The following is an 11,001-nucleotide window of genomic DNA, read 5'->3' as shown; positions in this document are numbered from 1 at the left end:
TGGCTATATTTTCTGCCACGAACGAAATTTGATTTTGTGAATTAATCGTATTGAATGGTAACTAATGAATTAATTATTAATTGTATTAAAATTGTAATTAATTGACACAATACTTATTCAGTGCATATTTAATCTTCTAAGGTAGTTGAAGGTTAAATTAGCGACGGTATTAAACGGTACATTAGCCTTGCATAACTTGCAAGATTATTGTGATTAAACTGTTTCAATGTAGAAATATATTGTTACTTAACGTAATATTTTACTTGTTTATTAAAATTGATTAATTGTTTGAATTGACATAGTAATATGTTCAAGAGATCAGTTAATTTGGTAAGTCTGTATATGCTATAGTTAACAAATTACTAAGTTGCCGTGAATATATTCATAACAACATAAACATTGTTTTAGTAATAATAAGTTAAGAAAAGTAATTGATCTAACACAATTATATAATATTGATTAAACTTATTTTTCAGAATTCATACTTTACAATTTTACCTTTTAATTTTCTTAGTTAATTTACTTAGTAAAAATCTAGTTTTATTAAATCCTTTTCTTTCAAAACAAAATATTTTCCTTCACCAAAATGTTTTTAATTGTATTTCATAAATATTTTCTTACATAGTCTCTGTAGCTACGATAACTCGATATTTATTTGTCACTTTATTACTTATTGTGATTGTGTATATTTACACATTTCCGTTGTTCCAACAAATACTGGCTCGCTTGTTCCAATTCCTGGAGCAATAGGTGCATTATAACAGGGAACAGGTATTGTGCTTGGAAGATTTGGCAACTGTGCCTCGATATGAAGAGCTTAAATGACTTGCCTGATTGATGGTCTTAGTTTGAGATTTGGGTGCGCACACCATAGTCCAACAATCACCAAACATTCCATTTGTTTTGGGTCGAATTCCATTCCTATTTTCTTGTCAGCCACGTCAAGAACCTTTCCATTTCCATATGATTCCCACACCCATGGAAGTAATAGAGCGTCAAGCTCATGAAATTTGGGTTCAATTGACCTTTTACCACAAGCAATTTCTAATGCCACTACTCCAAAACTATATACATCGGATTCTTCGCTAGCCTTGCCCGAAGATAGACATTCAAGAGCAATGTATCCCACCCCTGCTAAAAGAGTGTTTTTTAACCCTTTTGAATGATCAACTAACCTAGCTAATCCGTAGTCTCCGAGTTTATCATCAAAGCTGGAATCCAACATAATGTTGTTGGTCTTGATATCTCTAAGTAATACACAGTAATCTCCTTCTTCATACGGATACAGCAATGCCGATGTTAAGTCTTGCACGATTTTGTATCTTGTTTCCCATGTCAATAAGCTTTTTCCTTAAAAATCCTGCTTTTGAGTCAGCCAAAGTCCGACAGCATCGGTTGCTGAAAAATCAGGGCTGTTGCTCCAAGCAAGATTCTGACCCGAAGGGTCTTGTGCATGCACAAGAGTGCAATTGTTGACCCGGCCATGAGCGTAACTCAGTGCAAAGCCTGCCAACACATTGTCCCATCTCATGGGGGAACACCAAGTTCTTTTCAAGCAGCATTGTGAGCATCGAGGGACTCTTTTACTAAAATTTCACGAACTTACTGGAAAGACTAGCACAGTTAAGGCTTGAATCTAAAAGGTTAGTGAGATTTGAAACATGTACATGTTGGATTTCAGTGGATATAATTGATGATTAATTAAGGAACATAAATGGAGAAATTATTGATTAGTTAAAGGTAAAAAAAAAAGGAAAAAAAAAACATTTTTGTACTAATATGATTGAAGAGAGTTGTAAGTTGAACCCCACAAGGAAGATGCTGGCAAACCTGTAATGGAGAAAGGTCAATTTGATCACAGCTAGTGGTGTCAAACGTGCTAAAAAAAAGTTTCAACTCTAGGCTAGTTTTTGGGCTTGCAACACCTGCTCAAAAATCCCTTTTCATTATTCAAAAAATAATAATATATTAAAATTATATTTTTAATTGATATTTATATACTTTTATAATTAAATATAAATTCAAAATATTTTTTTTATCATTTAAGTTAAATTTAAGATGGACTAGTCTAGCCCAAAGTGTAAAAATCTTTATTCAAGTTTGATCTAAATTATATCGAATAAGCTACCTGACCCTTGGACAGATCTAATCACAGTCAATGTTGACAAAATTTTATGCTAATATGTTAGATGTTAAATATTATTTATTATTATATCTAAAAATTTAAAATATTTCATATATCATTAAATTTAAAAATAATTCATTAATTATTAAAAGCAAAAATATTTAAAATGTATATTTTATGTATAATTATATTAAATTATTTAAATAATATTTAAAACAATTTATTTTCAATTTCCAACATAATGAATATTTTAATTTTTTACTGTAATGTTAAACATACGAAATTAATAAACTATATTCTTTCATAAACTTTCTAAAAACACTTGATAACAGTGCTAAACTGCATTAAAGCTGTGTTCTCCAATGCTTCTCAGATGAACTTTTCCATTAAAAAGTGTTTTTTCCCTAAAAAGCAATAAAGAACAAACGTCAGTGTAGAAAATTTTTTAATTTATATTAAGTGCTTTTTCACAGATAAAAAAGCAAAAATTTTTAGCTTTTTTTAGCCCAAAAGTACTTTTGGCTGGTATTTTACTTTTTTAACCTTACTATTTCTTCTTCCAAATTGTAAATGCTATTGTAAAATTTTTAGTATTTATATTTGGTATATAAATATTATCCCTTTTTTGAAACTTTAATTCAAATATATGTAATATTTTAATTTGTTAGGTTTATGTTTTCTATGTTATGTTAATATTTAATATGAGTTATATATTCAAATACATTTTAAAATAAAATAATACAAATGTGTTAAAAGCATTAATTAAAAATAAAAAATAATTAATATTAATTACTTAGAAATATTTAAAATTAAAATTATATATTACAATATTAACAATAACTTAGAATAAATTATTTTTTAAATTTTTGCTAAAATATCATAATATTAACTAATTTGAAAATTATTTAAATACATATTTGTTACTTTATAATATCATGTCTACAATGAAATTTTATTTCTCAAATCACTTTTTGACAGTAATACCAAACACTCAAAATTTTTAAAAGTACTTCTCAAAAGTACTTTTCAAAAACATTGTCAAACTAGCCCTAAGTCATATGGACGTATGGCAAAATGGAATCTCTTTCAAACTCTTTTTTCTTTTTTTCTACTCCGTTCACACTATCAAATTCCTTTCATGAATCCATAATTCTCAAAATATTTCGCTTCTTTTTTAGTTTGATTATATTAATATAGAAACTTATACTTCAGATTATCAAGAAGCACCAGTGGTCTAGTGGTAGAATAGTACCCTGCCACGGTACAGACCCGGGTTCGATTCCCGGCTGGTGCAGCCTACCTTGAAGGTATGATGACAGAGCCTTATTTTTTGGTCAAATTGATGTTTAGTAGTCTCATGCACAGTAAATCATTGCAACTCAAACTGGTTATTTTCTCTGGTGACATGGACCATGCACTCAAACTGTTCGGTCAATTTCCTGTACCGAAAGAGTTGCAATGAGACCTGTTACAATTGAATGTTAAGCCTGCTAATTACACGGTTCTCTTTCCTCTTCAAGGGCTTTGACAGAAACGTCGGTTTTTCATGTTGTTTTACAAAACGCTCTCATCTGTTTTCAAAAATCTCATACCAATTAATTAAATAAAAAATTCCTAATAAAATTAACAATTAAATCTAAATTTTGAAATCTAAAAAAATAAAAAAAATTAAATTCTTGAAACTAAATTACAAATTTTTAAGCATGTCCCTCGTGTGTGAAGCATCAAAGCTTACTATAGGAAAAGGGACCTTAATATTTTTGAAAGATAAAGTAAGATTTAGTCCTTAAATTTAATAACTTTTCTCATCTTGGTTTTTAAAATTTATTTTTTTCACCTTAATCCCTGAACTTGATAGCTTTTTCCAATTTGATTAAGATTCTATAAATGTATAATAACGTGACACTCTAAGATTATGTTACATCATCGCTTAGAATTTTTTAAATATTTTTTAAAATTTTAGGTGATGACATATCAAAGTAACATGTCATCATACATTAATAGAATCCAAGTTTAAGGATTAAATTAAGTGCAAGCTTTGGGACTAATGTGAACCCAAAAAAAATTTAGGGACCAAGTTTGAAAAGTTACCGATTTTAGGTACTAATGCTTTTATCTCTATTTATTTATTTTATTAATCCTGCTTTTCTGAGGTGTGTTCTTGGTTGTTTCGGTAATTTGATGTCTTTTCTTGGGTGCACAATTCTTACTGTAAGCTGTATGCTCTGTTTTTCCTATTGGGGTGTACGGTCCTATGTAAGGAATGTTTTTTTTTTCTCTCCTGAATAAATTCTCTTTAATTTCAAAAAAGAAAAATTGTAAGGTGGTAGCTTGATATAATTTTTAAATTTTTTTATTAGTCTTTGTAGTTTAATTTGTCTAATTTTAATTTTTATATTTTTTGAATTTTAAAATTTCAATACTAACACAAATGATAATCACTAATTCATTTGATTAAATTCAGTTATTAATATTGAACTATGTATTTAGCTATAGATTTAGCTCATATTCTCTAATTGAATCATTCTAAGTCTCCTATACTTTCTGAACTTTGAAATTTTATTACTAGCACAAATGATAGCCATTAATTTATTAACTGAATTTTTAGTGAATAATACATAGAAATAACAAGCGGACGTGACATTACACATAAGGTAATATGTTTGCTGCATCAGATTTTGAAAATAATAAAACTTAATAAATTTAGCAATTATCATTTGGCGAGAACTAAAATTTTGAAATTTTAAAAGTTTTTGGTTCATGATAAAGTAATATGGAATTAGGTTAGCTCTAGAAAAATCCATTTTAAAGAAAATAAAAAAATGGATGCCTTAACAGCCCAATATCATAATGATGATTCTGTAGTTTGGTAGTAGTAATTGTTATACAGAACCAAATTTATTTTAAATTAGCACAATTAGTCTTATGTTTAAATCATTTTATAATCATAACTATCTATATATAATACAAAATGTAACTAACCATTATTACTCTGAATAAAAAAAAGAACGTGATATTTGCCGATTGAGTCTTAATTTGATCGGTATAGATTCAGAAAGATGTGAGTTTGAGTGTGCTGAAGCACATTATCCTCCTATTTATGGGTGGGATTGGGGCTATGAATAGTTCTAAATATTGTCTAAAACAAAAGCAGATATGATAATTTCTAAAAAGAAGTAATGGTTTAAGAAAATAATTAAAATCTATAATAATTAAGTAGGTACATAATAATAAAATAGTAAATGAAAAACCTTTTAGTTGATCCATCACTATTGGGAATATTGTTGACTATGTACATTGGATACAGCTTGGATGAAAATTATATGGATTTTTTTAAAACAAAATTAAAATAATGGACCAATTTTGTCATAATGCCCTAATATTTTGAATTAATTTATCATGTCCAGCGTCCTCTAACTTATTTGATGTAATATATAGACTCGCTATATTTCCTACAAATTATCATAGAATTAAGAAATTTATTCATGTTTACACATTTTAACTTATAATTAATAATTTTTAATATTTTAATTACATCAAAGTTTTTTTTATTATAAATAAATACTTGCTTTTAGTTTAGCATTTTGAATATGAATATAATATAAATCATCTTAGTCATATTTATATGACTGGTATTTATTATAATATTTGCATATTTATTAAACATTTTATATTTTATATATATTTTCAGAAAAATATATTACGAAGACTAATCCTTTTTGGGTTTGTAGTTGCCCGTTGAGAAAATATTGATTATTTTTTTCAAAAGAGTTTTCAAAGTGTAGTCTTCCAAAAGTTGGCAAATCTCTCAACAGGTTAATATTGTCTTTAGTCAGGGTTTTGTCTACCAACTTTATAGAGGGCCCGAGTGCTTAAGGTTGCCTGAAGAGGCGACAAGTTTAATTGAATGAGAATAACTTGTCAAATAAGATTAGATTGTGCGTTACACACGGTTACCTACCAAGAAAATATGGATATTTACACTTTGATAAGGTTTGAACCATGCCCTTATATAAAATTATTGAGCACCTATGCTACCACTTGATCTAACACCATTCGGTCCGAGGAGATGTTTTCACTCTATGAAACTTGTAACTTTTTCAAGCAATATTGATACTCAAGTTCTCTGTAGAGTCAGAAAATAAAACCTTGACTAGGGACACTACCGACAAGTTGAGTGTTCAATCGACTTTCAATGGACGATACTTCGAAGACTTCTCTGAAAGAAGTCGACCTCCTCTCCACATTATCTGTTCCAACAATATCATCTCTAATGTATTAATTTGATATTTCTCCCTTGAACTAGAATAAAATGATTAAATTTAATATATATCTAATTAACTTAGCAATAAAAAACAGTGAACAATTGGACAACCTTATAATGCTGTCATATATATATAATAATTTATTCCCACATTTTATTCTCACAAAATTTTGTATTTTTAAGTTTTTAAAATTTTGGCAACAAAGGGATCTTTTTATAGGAATAAATCAAATAAAAAAACATTGAATATTCGGAAACTTCAACAACTACGAAAAAGCTTCTATATTTTGATCATTGCAAATGATTGAATTCAGTGATCTCCCTCATTTCAAAACACCATTTTTATCTAATCATAGTTGCCAAACATCAAAAAGGAAAAGAGAATAATGAAACCTCCATTGCCACCTTCAACCTCTTCAGCTCTGAGAAAGACGCGTCCTTCTCCCTACTTTTACACCTTCTTAACGTTCACGGTCTTCGTTCTCATTCTCTATTGTGAAGACTTGCTCTCCGTTTTTGATCGAAATGAACTCGTTCCAATCAAACCAATCCCTGAAACAGGTAACTCAGTTATTAACTCAGTCGTGTTTTTTTTTGTTGGGTTTGATTTGACAAGCATATATAATGCTGTTTTCTTGGTGGGGTTTTGGTTATGGGATTGTAGGGAAGGAAAAAGAGACAAAATCGACGTCGCAATTGCCATTTGTAATAGGGGAACCTGAAGAAACAGGTGAGTCCGTTCTTAACTCGGTCATCGTTTTTTTATAAATTTTTTTAGAGTTTGACTGACATTGTTTTCTTGGTGGGGTTTTGGTTATGGGATTATAGGGAAGAAAGAAGAGACGGAATCGACGTCGAAACTGCCATTTGCGAGAGGGGAACCTGAAGAAACAGGTGACTCAGTTCTTAACTCGGTTACCGTTTTTTACTTTGTTTTAGGGTTTGACAAGCATATATAAGGCTGTTTTCTTGGGGGGGTTTTGGTTGTGGGATTGTAGGGAAGAAAAAGGAGGCGAAATCGACGTCAAAGCTGCCATTCGTGATAGGGGAAACTGAAGAAGGATGTGATATATTCAGTGGGAGGTGGGTGAGGGACGAGTTAACTCGGCCTCTCTATGAAGAATCGGAGTGTCCGTACATTCAGCCCCAGTTGACATGTCAAGAACATGGTAGACCTGATAAAGAGTATCAGAAATGGCGATGGCAACCCTATGGATGTGACCTTCCCAGGTATTTAATGACACTAAAACCCTAACCTCTTTATACTCATGATCAAAACAAAAACAAAACACAGAGCAATACTTATTCTTATGTTGTCTTGTTTTTCAATGCTGGGAATCTTAAAGTAGTGTTTTGTTTCTCTTTTAAAACTTCAAATGTTGGCCAACTCCTATGTTTTTGTCGTTTCAAGCTTCAGAGGCTTCTCACCACATGAAATGGTAATGGAAGTGTTTCAAATAATATGCAAGTAAAAGTAGAACACTTCAAAAGTTAAAAGTTATGTGATGAAGTTAATATGAAGGTTTTTTATGATTTGAGAATTCGAATTACAATTCACGAAATGATTTATTTGGCCCCAACTTCAAAAAAACAAGTCATACTTTTATTTAATTTTTCTGTCTTTTTTAACCTTTAAACTTACGTTATTTGTCAAATCGCCTCAAAATAGATGAAAAAATCAACGTTTGTTAACTTTGTTAATATAATATATATGTTGTCAGTTCGAAAAAATTATTTCAAAAATAAAAAAGTACTACAAATTATAAAAAGATATTTTTTAAATTGAAAATAATTAATCAATTGCTTATGTGGAATACACATGACAATTCACGTGTATGTCACGCCATCAAAGTTAATAAATATTAATTTTTCCATTTATTTTAGGATAATTTGACAAATAATGTAAATTGGAATGGTTAAAAGACGCGAAAAATTAAACGGATGACTAAAATAATTTCTTTTAAAAAATTAGAGGGCGAATAATATTATTATAAAGAATATTCTTTTTAATATTTAATAAATGATTCTTCTCGTGTAAATTATAACATGTTAACTAGGAGTCTAGGAGTGGATGGCAAGTAAGGGGCCTCCTGTTTAAATATAAAATATTAGGACGTGGGAACACTGAGTTGCATTTAGTCCACGTAATCTGGTGTAGTTGGGGCCCACTTTGAGCTGGGTCTTCTTTGTTCAACTAAGCCTATGGAAAAAAGATTGCATGTTGGTTTGGTTCCTACTTGCTACATGTTAAGAGTCAAAATAGTTGAAATATTTTGCCATACCATTATCAACACTTCAATCTTTTATTCTTAGCTACAAGTTTACTCTATGTCTTGTTTTATTTTATTTGAAAATGTTAGATAAAAATTGTATGAACAATTATTCATATCATGTCATCATATTTTTCAAATTATTTACTATAAGAATCATTAAAATAAATATTTGTGATTTTATGATTTTATTTAACGTGTAATTGAATTTTTTTAAATAATGAGTTGTTTAAAGATAAAATGTGTTATTGATATTAACGGAAAACTTGAGCATAAATTTAATATCATTCTACCTATAATTTAGATAACTTAAATGATAAATTTTTGTTGATACGTATAAATATGAGTTAAATGGTGATATAATATTAGTAATATATGCTGATGTTTGATAATATTTTTGTTGCAAGGTTTAATGCCACATTGATGCTAGAGTCGTTAAGAGGGAAGAGGATGATGTTTGTAGGAGACTCATTGAACCGGGGTCAGTATGTTTCAATGGTGTGCCTTCTCCATAGAATTCTTCCTCCAAATGCAAAGTCTTTAGAATCTTCCATCGATCAATCATTAACGGTCTTCAGAGCCAAGGTAATTAGGGTTCCCAAATCTCTCTTCAACTCATTACATGGCTAGTTTTGTTTTGATGGTCGTATTATTTGTTGTGATACATTTTTTTTCAGGATTACAATGCGACGATTGAATTCAACTGGGCACCATTTCTTCTGGAATCGAATTCGGATAACGCCATCGTTCACAGAGTGGACGATAGAATGGTGAAGAAAGGATCCATCAACAAGCATGGCAAGAATTGGAAAGGCGTCGATGTGTTGGTATTCAACACATATCTATGGTGGATGACAGGCCGAAAGATGAAGTTCTTGTACGGTTTTTTCTTTCATTTTTCCGTGTGGGTTGAACATGTTAATAGTTTTTAACTAAGTTCAGCAAAAAATGGTGCATTGACAGGAAAGGGAGAGGGTCATTTAAGGATGAAAAGAAAGATATCGAAGAGCTGACAACTGAGGATGCTTATCGAGTGGCAATGAAAAGCATGTTGAAATGGGTGAGGAAAAACATGGATCGTAACAAGACGAGGGTGTTCTTCACTAGCATGTCTCCTTTGCATATCAAGTGAGTCGAATTCTTTCTACATACGTTAAAATTATTATGGAGGTTGATATATTAAGAGTTAGATTGTATTTTGCTACTTTTGTTAAAAAATAGACAAATTAATCTTCATATGTTAGATCAAAGAACAAATTAGTAATTTTTTAAAAAGTTTTAACCATTTTTATGGTTAAAAACTGAAGTGACTGGTAGAATAATCAATTAGTTACATATGGTATACTATAAATACCTCATCCTAACGTATAAGGATCAGTTTTTAACATTATAAATGGATAGAATTTTTAACAAAAAGACTAGTTTACTCTTTAATCTAACATATAATGACTAATTTGCCCATTTTTTGAGTAGAATGGGTAAAATGTAATTTGATTCATGGACTTTCATAGTACTTTTACCTTCTGCGTACATACAAAAAAAAACTATTAAATTTTGAAGATGAATGAAACAATTAATTAGATGTTGAATGATTTTGTATATGTAGGAGTCAGGAATGGGGAGGGAAACCTGGTGGAAACTGCTATAATGAAACGACTTTGATTGAGGCTCCTAATTATTGGGGATCAGAAAACAAGAACATTATGCAGGTGATTGCTGAAGAATTTGGTAAATCAAAGTATCCAATTACGTTCCTTAACATCACTCAACTCTCGAGTTATCGTAAAGATGCCCACACTTCAATTTATAAGAAGCAATGGAGCCCATTGACACCCGAACAGTTGGCTAACCCGATTAGCTATGCGGATTGTGTTCATTGGTGTTTGCCTGGTCTCCAAGATACTTGGAATGAACTTCTATTTACAAAGCTATTTTATCCTAGTTAACTGTAGAAATGTAGGAAGTGATTGAATTAATTAATTGCTGAAGTTTGCACAAGTTTGATAATTGAGATTAAAGATATCCAAAGATTGAGTTATTCATCCGAAAATCCTACGATATTTTAGGGAGGAATTGGAAAAGAATGAATGCAATGCTGTTTTATTTTTCATGTTGTTAATCTTTGGGTTTTGGGTTCTTATGCTTATCAGATATGTAGAATGAAAATGGTAAAGCGGACCAACAAATATCTTGTTTTTCCTACTCGGATACTTTAGTTAATCAAATTGATAATCGATTGGCATAATATTATATATATATTCAATATATTATATATAAGCCCAGTATATAAGTTACATAGAATTACAATTATTGATATAATGTGTCAAAGAAAAAATATTATA

General features: G+C 29.9%; 2 protein-coding genes and 1 non-coding gene across 4 annotated transcripts; 2 read left to right on the top strand and 1 right to left on the bottom strand.

The window, feature by feature from the left end:
- Positions 1-689: 689 nt before the first annotated feature.
- On the bottom strand, positions 690-1,225 carry LOC107899844 (L-type lectin-domain containing receptor kinase IX.1-like). The gene is made up of 2 exons (XM_016825590.1): positions 831-1,225; positions 690-738 (listed from the first exon to the last, which is right to left on the bottom strand). The coding sequence occupies exons 1-2, from the start codon at positions 1,223-1,225 to the stop codon at positions 690-692; spliced, it is 444 nt and encodes a 147-aa protein (XP_016681079.1).
- A 2,123-nt stretch (positions 1,226-3,348) lies between these two features.
- On the top strand, positions 3,349-3,419 carry TRNAG-GCC (transfer RNA glycine (anticodon GCC)). The gene has a single exon. It is a non-coding gene; the product is annotated as a tRNA-Gly (tRNA).
- Positions 3,420-6,699: 3,280 nt separating this feature from the next.
- On the top strand, positions 6,700-10,701 carry LOC107900550 (protein trichome birefringence-like 33). 2 transcript variants are annotated; one of them, XM_016826177.2, is made up of 8 exons: positions 6,700-6,950; positions 7,054-7,119; positions 7,218-7,283; positions 7,388-7,619; positions 9,067-9,244; positions 9,337-9,536; positions 9,623-9,787; positions 10,266-10,701. In XM_016826177.2, the coding sequence occupies exons 1-8, from the start codon at positions 6,776-6,778 to the stop codon at positions 10,603-10,605; spliced, it is 1,422 nt and encodes a 473-aa protein (XP_016681666.1). In that variant the 5' UTR covers positions 6,700-6,775; the 3' UTR covers positions 10,606-10,701. The 2 variants fall into 2 exon arrangements, with proteins under 2 accessions (XP_016681666.1, XP_016681667.1); XM_016826178.2 differs by lacking the exon at positions 7,218-7,283.
- The last annotated feature ends 300 nt before the right edge of the window (positions 10,702-11,001 follow it).

The sequence above is a fragment of the Gossypium hirsutum genome, chromosome D06 (genome assembly GCF_007990345.1).
Source record: "Gossypium hirsutum isolate 1008001.06 chromosome D06, Gossypium_hirsutum_v2.1, whole genome shotgun sequence".
Classification (NCBI taxonomy): Eukaryota; Viridiplantae; Streptophyta; class Magnoliopsida; order Malvales; family Malvaceae; genus Gossypium; species Gossypium hirsutum.
Note: the sequence above shows the minus strand (reverse complement) of the source record. Positions and strands in the feature narration are given on the sequence as shown.